At 41.7% G+C, this 23,143-nt stretch overlaps 1 protein-coding gene across 2 annotated transcripts in view; it reads left to right on the top strand.

Annotated features, from left to right (window-relative positions):
* Positions 1–23,143, top strand: part of nup214 (nucleoporin 214) — a 180,962-nt gene that overhangs the window by 72,145 nt on the left and 85,674 nt on the right. For both annotated transcript variants that reach the window (XM_047018075.1, XM_047018076.1), the window contains exons 19-24: positions 2,023–2,250; positions 5,489–5,574; positions 5,672–5,755; positions 5,998–6,300; positions 6,523–6,690; positions 7,098–7,206. In XM_047018075.1, the coding sequence (XP_046874031.1) occupies positions 2,023–2,250; positions 5,489–5,574; positions 5,672–5,755; positions 5,998–6,300; positions 6,523–6,690; positions 7,098–7,206 (978 nt within the window). The remainder of the gene's footprint in view (positions 1–2,022; positions 2,251–5,488; positions 5,575–5,671; positions 5,756–5,997; positions 6,301–6,522; positions 6,691–7,097; positions 7,207–23,143) is intronic.

Genomic DNA, 23,143 nt, shown 5'->3' with positions numbered 1-23,143 from the left:
TAAAATAAAATTGATATATTGGTTGTGCAGAGGCTCGGATGAAGGACCTGTTTCCTCATTCCCTTTCGCATGGCTGCTGTTTTAGTAAGACATGAATGATATTCGCTCAAGTCATCATACTGACTGGTTTCGTTATTTTCACTTCATATTTACACTTACTTAGTTTAGTGCAGTGTAATTGTTTGCCGTGATAATAAATGACAATCATACAAACTGTCATGATACATTATTTTAAGGCCCCCCCCCCGTTGAAGTGAACAAATGACTCGAAAAAAGATTTGTTCATTTTACTGAACAAGATTCAAAGAATCAAATCAGTAAAATGATCTTAACTTCCCATCACTACTCTGCTGGGAAGATGTCTGCACATTTTACAGAAAATCGTGTCCTTAATTACACTGTACTCCAACCAAGAAAACTATCCATACCACTTTAATGACAACCCAATGTTCCTTGATTTTCCATTCTTGACAGTGCAGGGAAATACCTTCAAATTAGGTTGTGAAGGTGGTTCATCAATTGCAGTTAGATCCGCGGGTAAACCGTGTCAGGCTGACCAGGAGAGAGCACTGGCACTGCTGCCAGGGAGCAAGCGGCAGCCGCCACCAGCGCCTGACTAGCCTTCTTGTGGGTTCATGAGTTTGAAGAACTGGGCTGGGTGGACTCTTCTTCCTCAACTCTTGCTTTTTTTTTTACCGTTACTGGAATGTTATTAAGTATGTGTAACACATACACTCACTAGAGTGTGTTAACAATATATATATATATATATATATATATATATAAATAAGGGAGTCACAATACAAAAAATTCAGTAGTCAGTGCCAATACCAGTAAAATAACATGATTCTCGATACCGATTTCGATACCACGGTAAAAATCTTTTTCTAAGATTCCATGTACTTGAAATTGAAACATGAACTATTCAAATAAAAAAATGTAATAAGACATAAAAACATGTGCAATATAGCATAGAACAACATAAAGTCCAATTAATGCTCATAGTGCAACAACTAGTGTTCCCAGACACATCTTTTCAAAAGGGACTGTGCAAAAACAACAACAGTGCAAAACTAAACAGTGGATATAGCAGTGCAGCCATTCAGCTAACAAGATGAACCTGCATTGCACACCTTTTTTGGCTAGTTCAAGATTTTTAGAGAGGAAAACTAACATGTCAACATGGTCTTGGGTAAGCCGGGAACGTCTTGGATTGACAATGATTCCTGAGACGGTCTTTTAGGTGCTCTGCTAAATTTGAAGTATTACCTCCCTTGGTCTGAAGACCACGGTAGCATCGTTTGCATAATGGCTTCTGCGTATTATGCCACGGTGATCTGCCTCATACGCAAAGTATTTTCATATACAACTCTTTTTGCCTTTTTTATCAACAAGTCGAGGTGGGGCGATCACTTTAGCTGCTGATGCCATCTTCCACATGTGTTGTTCGTCAGGTTTCGTCAGCACCGATGTTACACGGGCATCGTCGCTAACGGTGCCTACGGTGCTTAAAAAAATTGGCATCGTCTGTGTTTTGTCATTTTGAACCAGAAGGTGTCGGTAGTATTGGTTCTTGTGACATCCCTATATTTTAGTAAATAGAAGTTCAGCGCTTCTTGTGTTAACATCATACTCTCGTTGTCAAAATAAGCATCTGTTCATTTGAAGCATAAAGTATTTTTAGTGTCCTTATGATTTTTTCTTTCGATGCCTGCTTGCTCTCTCTCGCTCACTAATTTCCTATTTGTCTGTCTCTGCACATCTTCTCATTTGCTATGTCTCGCTCTTCCTGTTCTTGCTTTCTCATCCACCAATGTACTCAAGTTTAAGTTATAATTCATATGCTATTTGTCTTAAGTAGATGTATCTTGGTCTGACTTCTCTTACTACGTCCAAGCGGTTTAACTTGGGTCCTATTTGGTTTTTAATCTTGATTTCTACATGAATACAACCTAATCCTATCCTATATTTACTACATTCCCCTCTCCCCACCTACTCCTTTTTTTTTCCTTCCCTTGTCAGACACATGATTGTGCCGGAAAGAGAGGCCCTGTTCACAGCCCTGGCCAACAATCTGGACATTATCAACCAGCAGAAGCAGAGGCTGGAGCAGCTGGTGAAGGAGCTGCAAACCCTGCGGCTGTACAGAGAAGCAACAGCCTGGAGTGCTCCACCGCTGCTACCTTCCCAGCCCAAACTCGCCCCTGCAGCCCAGACCACCGCTGTTATACCCACCAACACTCAACAAGGGTAAGAGGGGAGAGAACACACACACACCAAAAGCAATCAGTATAATAATTCAGTCATTCATACATAAATTACCTTTATAGCATTCTGTCATGCATGCACACTGCATGCTTGCTTTTCGGGAATGGGTACTACTAGTTGCATGTACGGCCATGGCGGTAATTCAGGGCCATGACCACTACGCTTATCAGTAAGAATGCTATGATGTCAAACAGTCAAAGCTTATTTATCCTGACCGTAACGCAGAGGTGGCACCACAGGGCCAAAAGTGGTGGGGCAAAATTTGGGACATATCGGGGGGCCTTTCTTCAGGACCAGTCTATATTTTAATGAACAAGTCAACTTCTGTGTCTTATTTGTATTCTTTGTTTGTTTACAATTATCCATTGTCAATTTTCACTTACATTTACATTTACATTTATTCATTTAGCAGACGCTTTTATCCAAAGCGACTTCCAAGAGAGAGCTTCACAAAGTGCATAGGTCACTGATAATAACAACAAGATAGCCCCACAGCATTGCGGGTAGTCAAAAACAAGAAGTACATATTGTGAACAACCAAAAAATAGTGCTAAAGGGAAGAAACCATAAGAGCATGTAGTTAAACAAGTTAAAAATTACACAACATTAATCTCTAAGTGCAGGTGTACCTGTAGGAAAGCAATAAAAATAGGATTAACTAGAAAAAGAATACAACAGTTTAAATCAGCTACCACTAACCAACAAGAGCAACAGTCAAAGCAAGAGTCATTGTGAACCTTGAGGAAACTAGCGTTGGGTTCAGCAAACCATTCCTAAGTACCATTGTACTCCCGGAACAAGTGTGTCTTGAGCCTTCTCTTGAAGGTGGAGAGACAGTCCGTGTCTCTGATGGAGGTGGGGAGTTGATTCCACCACTGGGGTGCCAGGCAGGAGAAGAGCTTGTGCTGGGACCGGGCGGTCTTGAGAGGTGGGACCACCAGGCGGTTGTCTGAAGAAGACCGTAGGTGGCGGGTGGGGGTGTAAGGCTGCAGGAGAGACTTGATGTAGTCGGGCGCAGTCCCGTTCACTGCTCGGAAGGTCAGTACCAGGGTCTTGAATCTGATGCGGGCCGTTATGGGTAGCCAGTGGAGGGAGATGAGGAGCGGGGTAACGTGGGAGCGTCTGGGTAGATTGTAGACCAGACGGGCCGCTGCGTTCTGAATTCTCTGAGGAGGGCGGGTTGCGCATGATGGGAGACCGGCGAGCAGCGAGTTGCAGTAGTCCAACTTGGAGAGGACAAGTGCTTGGACAAGCAGCTGGGTGGAGTGCTCAGACAGGTATCTCCTGATCTTCCGGATGTTGTAGAGGGTGAATCTACACGACCGGGAGACCGCAGCAATGTGGGCCGTGAGGGAGAGCTCGTCATCCATGGTAACCCCAAGGTTCCTGGCAGAGGATGAGGGGGTCACCGTCGCAGATCCCAGGGTGATTGAGAAGTCATGGGAGATGGAGGGTTTGGCCGGGATGATGAGAAGTTCCGTTTTGGCAAGGTTCAGCTGGAGGTGGTGCTCAGTCATCCAGGCGGAGATGTCTGCGAGGCAGGCCTCAATCCTAGCTGAGATCCCCGGATCGGTCGGAGGGAATGACAGGTACAGCTGCGTGTCGTCAGCGTAGCAGTGGTAGGAGAAGCCATGGGAGGTGATGATTGGTCCAAGTGAGGTGGTGTACAGAGAGAAGAGGAGGGGACCAAGGACGGAGCCCTGTGGGACACCAGTGGAGAGCTGGCGTGGGCCTGACAGTTTGCCTCCCCAGGAGACCTGGTAGGATCTTCCCGACAGGTAGGATGAGATCCACTGGAGTGCAGTGCCAGTGATGCCCATCTCAGAAAGTCTGGAGAGCAGGATCTGGTGGTTAACCGTATCAAACGCCGCAGAAAGGTCCAGCAGAATGATGACGGATGACCTGGAAGCCGCTCTGGCAGATTGGAGGGCAGTGGTGACTGAAAGGAGGGCAGTCTCTCTGGAGTGGCCGGTCTTGAAGCCTGATTGGTTGGGGTCGAGCAGGTTGTTCTGAGAAAGGAAATTAGACAGTTGGTTAGATACAGCACGTTCAATTGTTTTAGAAAAGAAGGGCAACAATGATACCGGTCTGTAGTTCTGGAGGACGGCAGGGTTAAGGGAGGGTTTTTTGAGTAAAGGGGTAACTCTGGCCTGTTTGAAGGCAGAGGGGAAGGTGCCAGAGGTAAGAGAGGAGTTTAGAACATGGAGCAGAAATGTTATGATAGAGGGGGAGGTGGTTTGAAAGAGAGGGGAGGGGACAGGATCAAGGGGACAGGAGGTGGGGCGATGAGAGAGAATGAGGTCAGAGAGCTCTGCCTCGGACAGGGGAGAGAAGGAGTTTAGACATTTAGTTGGGTCAGTAATGGAGGGTGAGGGGGTAGGAAGGGTGGGTTTAGGGAACCGACTGCTAATGTCGGCGACTTTTTTCTCAAAGAAGGAGGAGAAGTCGTCTGCTGTCAGGGTGGAGGGAGGGGGTGGGGGAGGTGGGTTAAGAAGTGTGGAGAAGGTAGAGAAAAGTTTGTGGGGGTTTGAAGCGGAGTTCATTTTGTTAAGGAAGTAGAGGGTTTTGGCACCAGTTATGTGAGAAGAGAAGGATTTGAGGAGGGAGTGATACTTATCAAGGTCCAGACCGTCTTTGGACTTGCGCCATCTCCTCTCAGCTGCTCGAAGGGTGGACGGTTCAATTGAGTAACTTAGTAGACACTTACACACAAGGCATGTAACAATTATAGTTACAGTACATGATTGTACAGTACAGGCCAATTTTATGATTGGATTGTTTTCTCTTTGGGTCACGTACCATTGTTTGGGTCATCATTTCATCTATTTTTTCTGCCGTAACGTTCATGTGCAGTTACGAACCCAAAGCTTGCAAGCATAATTAGTTTCTGTGTGATGAATTAGTTAACTATAAATTAACTGCAACACATGATTTCTTAACCTCAATGTGGCATAGACTATAGCTACAAAGAACACTTGAATCATATTTTTACTTGAACATATGCAAACCAATTTGAACCAGGTTTAGATAAACCTCTGGTCTGATGCGGAGCACGGTCACTAATAATTGTCTACTACTCCATACTAATCAAATTATCTGCATGCTCTCTTAAAGGAGCCCTGCCCTTTTTAACACATATGCTCACACGCTTGCAACAACATCTGTATACAGGACACATCGTTGGAATCGTCGTATTTATATATTTTTTCCTCTGTTCAAGTCAAGACAATGAGCTGGAAAGTCTGAGGAACGCATTTCTAAAAGCCAGCCTGGAGGCCACTCCCAAGGGCACCTCAAAATCTCCAGGTAAAATAAATTAAACTTTCCATTAGACGGATCAAAACCACATTACTCTCTGATTTACTGATGCAAATGAATTGACCTGTAACCTTTTCTCCTGTAGCCAAGATGTCTCCAGTTAAGCAGTCCCAGTTACGCAACTTCCTCTCCAAGCGGCAGACTCCTCCAGTTAGATCAACTGCCCCGGGTACTTTGTTGCTGATGCTGCTTTCCGTCTGGTTTCCATGCTTCCATCATTAACCATTTGGTTTTTAATGAGATATTCTACTTTTAATTGACCAAAGTGCATGTTTCTTTGAGGAGCTTTACAGTTATAGCTGTTGTAGGGGGTTCAGTGAGCAGCATTGTACTGTATATAATGTATATTTGGGGGTACTCTTCTTTACTAATGTGTTCTTCTGCCTCTCCGCCTGCCTGCCCATCTGCTAGCCTACCTGTCGCGCTCAGCCTTCCTCTCCCCCACATACTACGAAGACCTGGATGAAGTCAGCACCACGTCGTCCTTCTCCGAGGCCCAGGCCCTGGACCCCAACCACACCCATCCAGAGCTGGAGGAGGAGGAGCTGGAACCTGAGCCTGCCCCCCTGCCTGTACTGTCCCCCGTGTCCGTGCCCAGGCACCCCACGGTGGTAAGGACCCCCTCAATCCAGCCCGGTTTTGGAGCCATCCAGTCCACGCCCTTCAGCAAGGTCCACCACCCCGGGCTGGGACTTAGCCCTATCATCAGCCCAGGTTAGAAATGGACTTCTGTTGACTTCATGGAGCTTTGTTTAATGAGTGCTACATATTTTCTTTTATATTGTATCATTACAGTACATTTGGTTTTCTTTTTCTGAAACAAATAGTGAGAACCATCAAACGTGCCTTGCACATTGAGATGATGGAGGTCTCTTGTGTTGGGTGTCTGTGTTGAATTTGACAAATATTTATGCTGCTGTGTTGATGTTATTGTAGTTACAACCAATAAGATCCACATGGGAGGGGCTGATAGCACGGCACTAGCTACCAAAACAGTGAAACATGGGGCCCCGCCCACTGAGAAAGCCACACCGGTCACCATCCCTGCCCAACAGGCCGCAGCAACTGCTGCTCTCCGTAGGCAAATGGCCAATCAGAACCCAGGTAAGTTGAGTTATCGCCATAATTTGTTGAGGGTAATCATTGTGTATCTGGCTGAAGGCTAAACTACAGTATAGCACAATGACTGTTGATGTGTCTCGTCTCAGACACCAGCGGGAAACAAAGGTCTTTGTAAGCTGGCAGCCTTTTGTCACCGGAGTGTATAGAATTATGTCAGATGTTTGACTTTTTGTAGAAAATAGTTTACTGGCTTATTAAATATGTTACAAAGGAATTGACTACAAAAGTAATGTCAGCAGTCTGACAACATTTAAGCAATTTTTAGCATAAAATGACAGTTAACATCGATGGATCAGTATATTTACTATACAGGGTTTAGCCAGATGGATTTTTCTATTGTGCAACACTTGCTAATTTCAAACAATTTCTACCCCTTTGTGGTCAACCAGCGTTCAGTGCTTCCCTGACAGAGCCTACGCTGAAGAATATCCCACAGGTGGTCAACGTTCAGGATTTCAAGGACAAGGGACCACCCATGCCTGTCTCCACGGTGATCAGGTAGTTATTTTTCTTCTGGCTGTGGTACATTCAGGTGTGTAAAAGGGTTCTGGAAAGCTACTGGTGATTTGATTAATTCAGTGATTGAGCATATTTTGTTACAATGAGAAAACGACATGGTGTGGAAAACATGAGAAGTCCAGAATGTCAGTTTGAATTGAGTTCAGCAAACCTATCAAATGTTCTTATAGTGAATTCAGTGTTTCCCACAGATTAGAAATCTAATTGTGGCGGGGAGGGGTGGGGTGGGGGTTGTCAGACCGTGGGGGGGGGGGGGGGGGGGGGGGGGGGGGGGGGGGGGGGGGGGGGGGGGGTCGTAATAATTCCTTCGTTAACAATTCGTTACACAGTTAATTTGTTAATAATTTGTTACATTAAATATTACTCCAAAATGGATTCACACCTTAACAATATTTACAACAACTAACATATAATTTCTGCATTATGCATGTAGCAACGCTAGTGCTAAACAACTATTTAACTGGTCGGCTCCATGACGCCGGGTAAGTAGCTAACTAGCTCTTGAGACTTCTCACCAAAAGACCGAAGGGGAAACCTCGAGTACTGCAAGTCGCTCTGGATAAGAGCGTCTGCTAAATGACTAAATGTAAATGTGAGTAAGGTACCTAGCAAAAAGTAGCCTCAACTTTCCTTGACTTATAGCTACGGCACTAATGCAGAAGGCTAGCTGATATAGCTGTCGGTTTTACTAGAACGGCATATGTATGCATTGTTGCTAACGTGTGTTGACGTTGTGACTGTGTGCATATGTGAGAAAGACGCATGAGTGACAGAGAGACGGAGGGAGAGCAGGGGAAAGGAAATGCAGCTGAACGAATACGCTGCGTGGTTTAACCTAAATAGCGATAAAAAAAATGTTTTTTTACGAAACGCAATGTGTGGCGGTCGGTGTTGATTCTGTGGCGCACCGCCACACATTAGTCTATGTGTGGGAAACACTGGAATTCTAATCTGGCATGCTGCTCAGTCAGCCGCGTTGAAGATTGCACTCTTAGAAAGAGTCTTAAGTTTAAACAGTGTTGTTGAAGAAGCTGTCATTATTTTGTGTAAGCTTCTGCCTGTCTGAGTGGAGAACTCCCTGGTGGGAGTCTGCTGACAGGGCACCTCAGGGATGTCCGGAAGGCTCCTGCAACAACACTGCAGTACACTCTTGCCCCCTATATACACCGGACGCGTCTGCAGCCCGTTACAGCTGCGACTCGGATGCCGGAGCTGGTTGCCGCTGATCGCGGCCACTCTGGTCAATGGTGCAGTTTACACCAGACGCGGCTCATTTCAGGAGCTTCCCAGACGCGGGCCTCCACACAGCTACGCGAGAGATGGGTAGCTTTTCTGTTTTGACGAATATCACGTCCAAGTCGCAAGGTAAAATACATATCTTAAAATTGGGTGCCTGTTCCATAAAGCGGGTTTACCAAATGAACGGAAAAATAACCGACAAGCCTGGCTTAAATTTGCTTTATGGAATATGTTCCCGGTGAATTTAAAATAAAAACACTGTCTACATTAAAACTACCGATTTGTATTTCACTTTACCAGAAATCAAAGGATTTTACATCATGGATGACGAGAGGTTCATCTTAGAAGTGGAGCAACACTAGTTGTATGACACCACAAATTCGTATCTTGCAAACTCGCCAATACAACTGCCTCGCAGCTTCTCTTCTGAAATGCTGTAAATACAACTAAACCTGGTCTGGTCGTAGCCGTAACGAGCTGCAGACACGTCCGGTGTAAATTGTAGGGGTGGAAATCTTTTGGATCCCTCACGATTGGATTCAAATCGATTCTTGGGGTCACAAATCGATAAAAAAAAAATTGCAATTTTTTATCAAGTGTTTTTTATATATATATATAAAAAAAAGAACATTACTAAAACATTTGTCAATCGATGTGAATCGCTAGAAGACTGAGTCACGATTCAAACGTGAGTTGATTTTTCCCCCCACCCCTAGTAAATATGGTGTATCAAAGTCAAAGTCTCATTTTTGGGGGGATGTATGGTATGGTAAATGAGATGCATATTTTTTAAGGTAGGGCCTGCAGGGACAGGTCTGGTTTTAAAACAATGTCACATTAAAGGGCAGATGCACACGCACAGACTGATTGTGTATGACGCTCATGTATGCTTACTCATACTATTGCTCTTTTCTCTCCACAAAGTCTAAATTATGTGGGAGGTCACTGAACGAAAAACATATGGATGTGTGAACAGCATTTTAACAGGATCAATGATCAGTGATGATGGTGATTTATCAAAAGACGAGCCATATTTAGCAAAATATGAATAATACAAATTATTCTGAGGTTTGTTAGTTATAATCATATCTGGATGGGTTTGTTTTTTTGCCTTCAAATACAAATTTGAGCTTATCTGTTGAAACGGAGCCAGAGCAGGCTTTTTGTTCTCCATGGCTCATGATGGGATCTATGAGGGTACCCCATGGGATCTCCATTCGCTTGCACAGAGCAGTATCCAGTACAGCGTGCCCTGACCATAGTGAAATATAGTCATGATGTGGAACTATATGGTTGACTTTGTGTATGGAAATTTATTTTTGACCTTGGAACTGCAGGATTCAGACTCAATTGTCAAGTTTGCCAAGGAGTCCAGTGTTTCCCCTAGGATTTTTTTTAGCAGTGGGGGCAGGTCAGGTCTAACCCCCCCCCCCCCCCCCCGGACAAAACCAAGTGCTAACCCTATATTTCAGAGCATCTTAATCTAATAGTCTAATAGCTAATGTAATATTGCACATATTTTCGTCCTATTTCCCCTAAATAAATAAAATTAGCATACTTAAAGACACCTTACAGTATGTTCTAAATGGCATAAATGCTGCCAATTAATAATTGACGTAACAACTTATTGTAAATGCAGTGGCCTAGCCTACAGATTAAGGTAGGCCACTCGGAAGCATGTACACTGTCTGCTTCATTTGATCTTGATATGCTAAGCATTCTGTAGCAAATAATAACAATATATCCACTACTTATTCATTAAAACTAGGCTACTTAAGCATAATAATGCACCTAAAATACAAACGTGAGCAAGGGCAGCAATCGCTATCGAATCAACAGACGTGCAATTTCGCTAGCAGGGGAAGAATACAAACGAAAATCACCAGTTAACTTAATTTAAATTTGCAAGAACTATATACTAATACATTAACAGGCTTAAATGAACTGACAACATAAATTATACGACTTTCAGTTCTCAAGGATGCACACGCGCAATCTCAACTGCGCTGTGAAGCGCGTCTGTGCTATTCTCCGACATGCGCTCTAACAATCACGGCTGATAGACGGCCTAAAATTTTGTACAGCTCTAAAACTGATACCGTGGCGGCAGAAATTTAAAATCAACATAGGGGAAACACTGGAGTCTTCAACATCCCTTCATAATTTAAACCTTTCTCTACACACATGCAATATTCCATTGAGAAGCATAGGCCTACGTGCATCTTCATGTTCTGTTTGACCTGTAAACTTTGTAGATTTGTATGCCCCTCTGGAGTGGCCGGAGGCATTGTTTTTAGGTTGTCCGTCCTGCTGTATGTACATACGTCTGTCCCATTCTCGTGAACGCAGGTTTGCCTTCAGGGAATTCATAGCCGCTTTGAGGCTAAAACTGCCCTGACACCTCTGAAGGTGTCCCAATGTTTCCTGAATTTTGCAGCGGTGGCCCGCTGCTTCAGAATTCTTTGAAATAGAAATCGCAATTATATTACTCTGCGGAACTGTTCGCTCCCTGGAGCTCAAATGAATAGTGCTCTCTCAGCTTGGAGGATGAGCAACTGAACAGTGACAGGATGTCAATCACTTAGTCATGACAACCTAGGCCGAATCCCAATACTCCCCCTTACCCCTTACTCCTTTCCCTTAGTTTTGCGCGTTCCCGTGAGAGCTAGTGGTGTCCCAATACTCTTTTTGAGCTATGGGTAGGGCTAAGACTAAGGGGTATACACCCCTTAAAACCAAGTAAGATCGGGAGCTTACTTGAAACTTAGGGCTATGTGAATATTGCGCGACCGGCAACAATGGCGGCCAGATCATCAAGAGAGGCCGTTAAATGTAATATTTCCGGCTTAATTAATTGATTAAAAAATGATGACAGTCTTGTTTTGTGTTATACACAAATTTATTCCACTATTAATTTACACGATTCCGAATATATATATTTGCAACCATTTTCCTAATTGAAACGTTTCTAAACATTGCTAGTTTGGTATGCTAATGTTACAGTGCTGAATTGCACAACAGTCCCGCATTTCTTTGACTATCATGTCTACAGTTTTAAGTAAACTCCATTAGCAGCGAATTTTGTTTAATATCAGTGCATAACACTACTTGCTTTGGAATTATCGATACGTGCTAGATGACGTACCTGTAACCAGGTGGCGTCCCATTTCTTAGGGATATGTAGCCCTACCCCTAAGTTTCAAGGGCCAAGGGCTAGGGGTAAACTAAGGGCTAGGGGGAAGGGGGAAGGGGGAGTATTGGGATTTGACCCTAATAAACAACAGCAAGAGCATGGCTGAGCACTTTCTCTGCTCAGCCTGCAGTGACAACAGGGCAGAGGATAGAACTTACAGATATAATTTACAGTTCAAATTAATATTTGCAATGGGATGTTTGTGATGTTGATGGACAATTTAATTAAATAATGTTCCAGCTAGAGCTAGTCGAGTAAGTTTAGCTAGAGCTAGCACTAGATTGTAGGCTCCTCAAGCTAGCTTGACCATAGTGATCTCAGTGAATATACCTGTAATGTAACTTCAGTAAATTAATTTCCATCAACGTTTACGCTAGGTATGTGTTAAAATATTCTTGATTTGTATTTTCAGATCAGTTTGTTAAAAAAATTCTCCCAGAAGAGAAAGATGCATGATTGGAAGATGGCACTAGTAGTACAGTACAATTCAGATAGTGAGGGGCTCAGTCCATTTATGCCCTGAAATTTTGAAGGGAAACCCACTGCTGCTGAAAGAAAATCCTACAGGAAACACTGTGTCCTGTGGTATCTGGCACCAAAAACGTTTTCAGCAAATTGTTTAAGTCCAGTAAGTTGCAAATTGGGGCCTCCATGGGTCGGACTTGTTTGTCCAGCACATCCCATAGGTGCTCGATTGAATTGAGATCTGGGGAATTTGGAGGCCAAGTCAACACCTTGAACTCATTCTTGTGTTCCTCAAACCATTCCTGAACAATTATTGGGAGCATTATCCAGCTGAGAAATGCCAATGACATTATGGAATACAGTTTCCATGAAAGGGTATTGTCTGCAACAATGCTTAGATAGGTGGTAAGGGTCAAAGTAACATTCACATGAATGGCAGGACCCAAGTTCTACCAGCAGGACGTTGCCCAAAGTGTCACACTGCCTCCCCCTGCTTGCCGCCATCTCACAGTGCATCCTGGTGCCATGTGTTCCCCAGGTAAAGCCTGGTTTATACTTATGCAGTTCTGCATTCTTAATGTCATGTGCAGGTGTGCGGAGACGTGCTCAGCATTTACAGTTGTGTAGCCATTACATAAAAAATAAAATGGTGGTGGTTTGTTTGCTTGTATCGCAGGAAAACTGGTTGGTAAACATTTATTAATTTAAACAAAAGTGTTTGCGTCTTCGTCAAAACTTTTCTGGTATGACACATTTGAGAGAACAAGTGAAATTGAATGAGGAAGAGGAGATGAACGATGAGTTGGAAGAACTTGTTTGCTTGAATTTCATTAGAATCAGAAGACGCAAAGGAGGCGGTCAACGAGGCTTTTGAATATGTCTCGAGCAGATGAGGGAGAATACAGTGTGCTTGTTCGGCAGATACGCAACATCAACAAAGAGATGCATTTCAATTTCTTCCAGAAATCTCTACTCTGTGTGGTTACACAGAGTACAGATTTCCGGGAAAAATTCACCATCCAATCATTTGTGTGGCTCTGTGGTTGAAATACACGTAGCTACACGCTTTTAGATTTTTTTTGGCATGTAGCCTATGCGGCCTGGCTGTATGGTCTTGTGCAGGTCTCTGCCACATCTGCAGACCCTACGTAGACACATTTGACAAGTATAAATCAGGCTTTAGTAAAGCAAACGCACCTGGCTATCAACTTGATGTGAACGAGAACATGATTCATCAGACCAGGCCACCTTCTTCCTTTGCTCCTTGATCCAGTTCAGATTTTCACGTGCCTATTGTAGGCGCTTTCGACAGTGGATAGGTCAACATGGGCACCCTGACTGGTCTGCTCCATAAGCAACAAACTGTGATGCACTGTGTTCTGACACCTTTCTATCAGAACTAGCATTAATTTCTTCCGAAATTTGAGCTACAGTAGCTTGTCTGTTGGATCAGATCACATGGGTCAGCCTTTGCTCCCCACGTGCATCAATGAGCCTTGGCTTGGGGAACACATGGCACCATGACCCTGTCACTGGTTTACCGCTTTTACTTCCTTGGAAAACTTGAAAGGTTTGACCACTGCAGACCGGGAACACATCACAAGAGCTGCCGTTTTAGAGATGCTCTGACCCATCCTGCTTCCAACACAACAATTTTGAGGACATTTTCTCTTTCATGCCTAACATACCACCCAATGAAAGGTGCCATGATAACTAGGTTAGTGTTACTCTACCTGTCATTGGTCATAATGTTATGGCTGATCGGTGTATATTGTAGGAGTCTAGAAAGACGGGAATGTAAATTGGTGACTTTCATTAGAACTTGTATTGTCTATACCTTCAATAATTCAGCAAAATATAGTTGTATTATAAAGGATGTCACACACGTTGCGGGTTAGACTGCAGTTTGGCTATAAATGCGTAGCCCGACATGATCAACATTCTATTATGGCTGTAGCTATCAGATTTTTTTGTAATAGTATTCTACCCAAAATTCCATTGATTAATCGAGTAATCAGATCAAACTTAATTTTGCTTAATTAAAGAGCAATAGTAAATATACAAAAGAAAAAAAGTCAGGTATGCAATGCATACAACAATATTTTCTATCAACAATGAACATTGTTATTACCCATTGTTTCTCTGTCTTTACTTGTACTGTGAACAATGACAAAGTTGACTGAGATGAATTAAGTGCATTTAAGTGCCATACGTTCTGGGTTTTGAAGAAAGCATTTTCTGAGTTGAAAAAGCAAATGAATTACTTTCCTATTATTATTATTTTTCATTATTTTTTAATCAAAACTATGGCATATATTAAAATAAGTAATAACACAAAACACTGCCTTTAAGTCGTGCAACTTAACTTTCAGAACTAAAAGTTACAAAATGTACAGCTCAGGCATAACATAAGCCTTTACGGTCTTCTTCTTGGGACGCTTTGTGGCAATTAGAAGGGAAAAACGCGTAGACAGGAACTTGGAACAAGAGTCCATGCATGCATAGTTTCACACATTTTGTTCCGAGTGCTTTAAGCCAATGCATTCATGAGAATAGGCTAAACCTCCTTAAATCTCTCTCTCTCTCGACATGTTTGTGAGAGTCTTTAAAGGAGCATGTGATTGCAATGAAGAAAATGTCATGTCAACATGCTCAGAACTGAGGTTTGCCCTGCGCTTTGAAGCAATGTTGCTGAGAACAGACACTCTGATAGCGTGGATGCGGCCGGAATACACAGCAAGGTCTTTCTTCTCTTTGCTCATTAGGGTTCCTACGGTAGGAAGGAAACCTATTGGCATTGTTAGTATTCCTATTATTAGGGTCTCTCCGGTAGGAGGGAACCTATTGTTTTTGTTAGTATTCTTATTATTATATTTCTCCATGAAGTGGCTCAATCGCTCAAAGTCCTTGGTCAATAAATCAAATATAATTTTGACTGATGGTTTTCAAACCGTATTGGCTTCAAGATGCCATAATTCAGAAGTACCATACTCAATTTCACCTTGATATGTCAAAATATGTTTGAATGAAATTGAATTGCTCCACAGCATGCACGCTCAAAATTCTCACACTCATCCTGCCCCTTGACACTCGCGAGCTTGGCGAGACGCACATACATCCTTTCTGGAAATTGTCGGCTGACCAAGCCCCTTGTGGACCTTGGTGTAATTGCATTTCCGATTTTGAATGCAATGGTAAAAAGTTCTCAAATTCTCATTTCCACTCAATGAGTCAAAAATGTTTGAAACTATACATGCCTTATTTATCATGGGAAACCATACAATGGTGATCCATACAGTCCGCCACGTATGGTGAACATTTTGAAAAACGTTCAAATATCTTCTTATAAACCATGACCTAAACCTAGGGGGTTGTCGTGGAAGTTTTTCAGAGAATCAATCGTTTAAGCTGAAGTCGGGTGAAGTATAGAGTTAATGTTAATTTGACGTAGGTCTAAACATAATAACGTTACCAATAACAGCATCAGCACACAAACATAAGACTGTGACATAAGACTGGGAGTCACATGGCTAAGCGGTGAGGGAGTCGGGCTAGTAATCAGAAGGTTGCCAGGTCGATTCCCCGCCGTGCCAAATGATGGTGTGTCCTTGGGCAAGGCACTTTACCCTACTTGCCTCGGGGGTAATGTCCCTGTACTTACTGTAAGTCGCTCTGGATAAGAGCGTCTGCTAAATGACTAAATGTAAATGTAAACTAAATGTAAATAAGACAATAACACAAAGACAATTCCATACAGCTCCATCTAGCATTCTAGAATGGAATCGGGAGAATCCAGCACTACTCAACTGATGGCCCTGAACCCCCCAGAACATTCTTCAACGGACCATTTTATGGATACGACAGTTCTGTAAAGTCATTGGTCCATCCTACAGACATGCAGTTATACCAAATCTCTTCTGTCATTGGTTAAATCCTTAGAACAATACAGTTGAATCCACATAGGTGTTATAAAACTACAGGTGGCGTCTCTACCAAATGAGTTGAATCAACATACATTGTATTGTATCAACAAGCTTCTTATCCAACTGTAAACTTCTCCTAAAACACATTCATTGTACATAGGCCCAAAATGTCTTTCACATTTCCACACTTTTTCTTTTTGTACAATGAATGTCAACCAATAGTAGTAAACAGTTCTTTAAAAACAAAACATCTAGCTTCAATACAATTCCTAATCAGGATACATAATGTCATAGTGTAGTTGTCGTCTCTCGTTGTGTGTGCGCATGTGTTAGGCAATTACCCTTCCGTAGTATCAATTTTGAAACTGCAATTCCTTCCTTCGCCACCATCGCAATTGATTCTGTCTGTAAACTGTGACAAATGCCGTTGCCATTTTTCCTGTCTCTCTGGACACTCACGAAACCACAGCCTTGATCTTTCCGATCCAAGCGCTGTCTTTCTGGCAATTTTTGCAGACATTATTCAACTGACGGCGGAGTAGCACATTCTGAAGATTTTTTTTTGTATTTTTATGGATTAGTTCTTTTCTTATCTTATACTCCTGGTTGTTTCAAACAAACATTTAACACAAAAGACAAACAAACTATTTCCTCGCTTTTCCTTTAACTTCTCTTTCCTCACATAAAAGAGAAGTCGGGATTCAAATTCAACATGGAAAACAAAACATCAGATTAGCCGTTTACACATCCATCTCAGTTCTGGTCGACAATCTGCAACTTGTCCATTTGGTTAGGATGCATTAACCAATGTTTGCCACGCATTGGTCCACCACCAAACTAAGAATTAATCATAACACACACATCTCAGTAGCAATAAACTCATGCAGAACTCGTAACCCCTAATGGGACTCTTTGTACGACTTCAACGCAACGGGCCTCGAAACCTTTAACATGTATTAGTATACTTTAGTAAATATATGACTTCAATAGATCTAGATAGCTCATGCGATTCCCTAAAATACCGCAATACCATGTATTTTTGAGAAAGTAAAAAACATTTTTTAACTATTTATGACAATTTCAACCAATCCATTCACAGATCAGGATCCACTGTGAATTTCGAGAACATTCCACATTACCCATACACTCATCCACACACTCATGGATGGACAAACATATGCACTATGCATATGACAACTGGCGCAGCAACAAATAAACTGGCTAATTCATTTAGAAAGTTGTTTAACTGTTGTTTAACAACCACAACACAGTACATATTAGGGATGGGGATTTGACACAATTTCACAATTAGAATTGTATCCTAAATTATTTTCGAATATCAGGATAATCTATTTTTATTAATGCGGTTCCGTTATGTAGGCTAATTAGCCTGACATGACGCAAAGCATACCGTAAACACATGAACCACCACACATTCTAGCAATAATTGTGACTGTTAAGATATTAGATTAAATAAGGGTTGAATAAAGAAAACAAATGAAAGATCAATTTATTAACATGACAAAAAGATAATGAACGTAGGCTCTTACTCTTGGCGGAATAACGCTTAGCCTATTATTATGTGAAATAAAAAGTACAAAATAGAAATTAAACACATTGGGTAGGCTATCCTTGATAAAAATGAAAGACACACATGGAAAAATATTGCATATTAACTTGAATCCATATTAACTTGGATCCAGAATCCTATAGGATACGGTGCGCCACCACACAAATGCAAAAATAAATGGCCGATTACGCTACATGGCAACTGGTAAATTTAATAAGCCACAACTGCATTAGCCCTACGCATTTTTATTCAGGAAAATTACAATATAAACATGCTCGGGGAGAGGGGAGTACTGAGTCAATTTACGAGCAGGCCGGCATAGAAAAGACTGCAGGAACTGAGGTTGCTACGAGGTACTGCTTATCCAGGACACTAAGGTTCTTGTAGCGCCAAATGAAAGGAAACTCGCAGTAGCGTCCTAATATCACAACTATTAGAATTCAGGACACATGGAAAGCTTATTTAAATTTTTATAAAAAAACTTTAAATATAACTGCAAGCAGTAATGGCGGATTTCTCCAAACATTGCGAACCATTGAAAAATGTATATTCTTGACCATTTGTAACTGTATAGAAAAATCTATGCTGCAGAATTACCAATGGGATACCAAATCTGAAATGCAATACCATCAAGATCCACAAGGGCCTTTATTTCAAGCCAAGAAGTTAAGGGAGGGGCTTGGTGAGCCTATCCATTCCAGAAAGCCTTGTATCTTTGTGCTTTAGGGCGTGGCCTGTAGCGCCACCTATGGGCAATGGTGGGCCATTTGTGGTATGGTAGTTACTCTTGGTCTATACTATCAAAAAAGCTAGACCAGAGCAAACCCCCCGCTCTCAGGGTACTGAGCTTCAGCTCAGTCATGATGCTGGGGTGACTGTAGGCCTATCTGTAGAGACCAGGGAGACAGACACACCGGCCAGCTGCCCTGATGAGTTCGTGGTAGATCATTAAATGCGGGTTGTATCCTACAACGCTCGTGGCCTCCGAGTAGGACATACTGCTGCTGATAGATCAAGACGTTTAGTGGTGAACACATTGCTGGACGAGAGTGACATTGTCTGCCTTCAAGAAACCTGGATGGCCAAGCAAGATCTGGAGAAATTGAGCTCCCTACACAAGAACTTTTATGGTGCTGGAGAGTCCACTACCGATCTTAGCATGAGAATGGTTCGTGGGAGGATAGCTGGTGGTGTAGCTATACTGCGGAACATAAAATATGACCCAACGGTAAAGGTGGTGCGGCTTAACGTTGACTGGGCTATTGGGTTGGAGTTTAATCACAATGAAAATAAATTTACTATTGTAAATGTGTACACACCAAATGAATCCTATGACCATGAGGATGAATTTCAGAACAGGTTAGCTTTTATTCAGTCCTTCATAGAGGACAATAGTTCATGTTGTGTCCATGTCATGGGTGATTTTAATGCTGACATGTCAGATAAGTGTTTATTCGCACAACATCTGCAGCAGTTCTGTAATGAAACTAAATTAATTATATCAAGCGTTATTGCCTGATACAAGTTTTACCTATGTAAGTGAAGCGTGGCACACAACTTCCTGGCTAGACCATATTGTGACCACAGCCGATGCTCATGACTCACTGGAAAGTATAGAGATATGTTATGGGCTGGTCACCACTGATCACATACCAGTTGCTATGCTGCTAAATGTTGAGAGTGTACCCTTGTTGCTGCTCCCTCAAGAAAACTGGTCAAAATTGACCAAAGAGGTTATGCACAGATATTCTCTATTAACTGACAGCTTACATAGTGATGTTGCATAGCCTAGGGATGCCCTAGTGTGCACGGATATGAACTGCACGGATAAACATCATGCTGAAAGCTCTGTGCCATGTATGATGATATTGTCAAATGTCTTTATGCTTCCAGTGAACCTTTTATTAATCACAAGAGTAAGGTCCCTAACACACTGCCTGGCTGGAATGAGTTTGTGTCTGAGCAACATGCTGCTGCTAGAGAAGCCTTAAGAGTCTGGTCAGAGGCAGGCAGACCCAGACAGGGAGTGCTGCTTGATAACAAAAAACTCACAAATGCTAGATTTAAATATGCACTCGTTTTATTAAGAGAAATGAAAACACAATGAGAGCAGACTCACTGGCCAGAAAGATGCAGAATAACAATCTTACTGACTTCTGGAAGGAGGTCAAGATCATAAATAATAACAGAACTCCCCTCCCTTCTGATATCAAAGGGGTTAGTTGTCCAGACAAGATTGCTGATCTATGGCGTGAGCACTACAGTAAACTATTTGATTGTGTTAAAAGTAACAAAGTGAGAATTGATAATGAATATAAAGGTATCTCTGCAGACTTGATAGTTAGATCAGTAGATATTTATAATGCCATCCACATGCTAGACAACAACAAAGCTTGTGGTATGGATTGCGTTTCTGCAGAGCATCTAATAAATGCCAGTTATAGACTCAGTCCATTACTATTCATGTGTCTCACTGGAATTATGGTTTATGGTGTTCTACCGAACTCTATTATGTCAGTACTGTTAGTGCCTGTTGTTAAAGATAAGGCTGGTAAACTGAACAGCATAGACAACTATCGACCCATTGCATTGGCCAGTATCTTGTCTAAAGTGTTTGAGAGAATTATTTGATTGAAATTGGAAATGTATATTCTGACTGCAGACAATCAGTTTGGTTTTAAAAGAAAACATGGACTTATCTCTGTATCTATGCTCTGAAGGAGATTGTCTCAGGTACACAAGTCTTAATTCATCTGTGCTTTAATGCTTTATTGATGCTTCCAAAGCTTTCGATCGAATTTGTCATGAAAAACTGTTTATGAAGCTAATAGCGAGAGGTGTCCCTAAACCTCTTGTGAGGATTTTGGTGATCTGGTATGCCAATCAAACTTTTCATGTTAAATGGGACAATGTTGTATCAGCTCCTTTCCATGTTGGTAACGGAGTTCGACAAGGAGGAATTTTATCTCCCTTTTTGTTTAATGTGGATATGGACGACTTATCAAGCCAGCTGAATAAGACAAATACAGGCTGTCTTGTTGGTGAATCTATTGTCAATCATCTGATGTACGCAGATGATCTGGTCCTACTCAGCCTGTTGCAACAGATGCTATGGGTGTGCTCTCGGTATGGCTTAGATCATGATATAAAATATAATGCAAAGAAAAGCCACATAATGATAGTCAGAAGTAATCAGGACAGGAAATTAACCTTCCCTACCTTTTATTTATCTGGCAGTCCCCTTGGTGTTTGTGAGGAAATAAAATATCTGGGTCATGTCATTTCTGATGATTGGACAGATGACAACGATATATATCGACAGCGCTGTAAAATATATTCTCAGGCCAGTATGTTAAGTATGTTATTATTTCTATGTGCTCAGATTCAGTTAAATGTTCCCTGTTTAGAACCTACATAACACCATTGTACACTGCTCATTTGTGGTCTATGTACAGGAAAAGGAGTATACAGATACTGAAAGTAGCCTACAATGATGCTTTTAGATTGCTACTTAATGTGCCAAGGTGGCATAGTGCTAGTCAGTTGTTTGTGTCTAAGCACGTACCAACCTGTAAGGCACTCTTGAGACAACTGATGTATGGTTTCATGTGTCGACTGGACAAGTCTGAGAACTGAATAGTAGAGGCTCTGGTTAACACTCTAAAGAGCTGCTATCGATTTACTTGGAACTTAAGACGACATTGGCACAAAAGTCTTCATACTTTTTATGCACTGTATTATCTATGTTTTATGTTTTTGTTTCACTGTCTTTTTTATAGCTCTATGTCTGTTATTTTATATGGAACTTGGCATCTGAAATAAAGATCTATATATGTATAAATACATATATATATATATATATCAATGTATCAGGATTTGTATAACTTTTTACCATTGCATACAAAATCGGAAATGCAATACCAAAAAGATCAGCTTTTGTTAAGAGATCCACAAGATCCAAGAGCACAAGATCCACAAGGCCTTTGCTAGAGACTAAGGAATGAGTGGGGGCTTGGTCAGCCCACACTCTCCTGAAATGTTGCGTTTGCGTCTTGCCAAGCCCGCGCGTGTGTAAGGGAAGGGTGAGTGTGTGAGGATTTGGAGCATGCTCGGGCAGGAGGAGGGGAGAGAGGATTTAGCCCAAAAGCTCTGAAATACATGCCAAGCATGTATATTTAAAATATTCACTAAAAATCTACTTTTCATCTTACATTCAACTTTTTTTCAGATTTGAATACTAAACATTCTCAAGAGTCTTCATTTGAACTGGTGATAGTATCAGAGTATCTGTTTTAGACTGGTGGATGTGTAAAGCATTATTTTAGCGTTAGCGATAAATTCGATTTGCTTTATATCAGTAATTTTTTAAGATATTAAGTCAATTTTTAAATGGTAACATGATGTAGTGTCTTCCACCGATATACCACCTTTGGTTTTGATATCTCAACGATTTGCTGAGATTTGATCCAATGTTTGATCCGGTTTTGGGGATCAAAATTCCTTTCTGTAACTTTCGTGAGGCTTGGTCTGAAGATCATCTCTGGTCATTTTGAAGAAGATATGACAAAAATTGTAGGAAGAGTAGGCTTTCAAAGGTTTTTGATAAAACCGTAAATAGCGGAAAATCTACATAACCGTAAATTGACGCCATGGTGTGCGTTGAACTCGTCTAGATCCAGGGAATCCAAATGGTACCTCATATTTGAAAATCGGTCATACGGCTCAAAAGTTGCGTGTGTAAACACAAGTCCAACTTTGACCCATTGGTGGCGCTAGAGTGGTCTAATGGGAGACATGAAACTTGGTGTAAGTATATAAGTAATTGTCCTTAATGAGTGTGCCAAATTTCTCAAAAAGTTATCGAAGGGTTCTAGGGGCTGCCATTGACTTCCATGGTACAAGAATTAAAAAAAATAAAATTATAAAACTAACAATAAATATAACTGCAAGCAGTAATGGCGGATTCCTCCAAACATTGTGAACCCTTGAAAAATGTATATTCTTGACAAATTGTAACTGTATAGAAAAATCCATGCGGCAGACTTACCAATGGGATACCAAATCTGACCAAATCCAAATATAGCCAAGCAGTCAATGACCCAGAAAACATTTCAGACATCTTCAGAAGAGGGTAACGAGTACACGCAGCAAGTTTGGTGTGAATCCATCAAAAATTTACTGAAATACAACCCAACTTCCTGTTTGCTGGCTTAACAGCATTTTGATTGCCTGTACCGGGCAAACGGTTTCGAAAATCAAAACACCATGTGGTAGCTTTTGTGAGGCTTGGTCTGAAGATAATCTCTGCCAAATTTGACGAAGATTGGACAACATGTGTAGGAGGAGTAGAGAAGAAACATTTTTCAATGAATTCAAAATGGCGGCCGCAACAATTTGGCTGTTATCAAAAATTATTATGAGTCACACACGGGATGTCCCAAGATATCATGAGACAAAGGAATCACTTAATAAAAGCAAACAAATCAATTGTCATTTGCCAAAACACATTTTTGCTTCCAGCGGCCA

This window comes from Hypomesus transpacificus, unplaced genomic scaffold (assembly GCF_021917145.1).
Source record: "Hypomesus transpacificus isolate Combined female unplaced genomic scaffold, fHypTra1 scaffold_89, whole genome shotgun sequence".
NCBI lineage: Eukaryota > Metazoa > Chordata > Actinopteri > Osmeriformes > Osmeridae > Hypomesus > Hypomesus transpacificus.
Note: the sequence above shows the minus strand (reverse complement) of the source record. Positions and strands in the feature narration are given on the sequence as shown.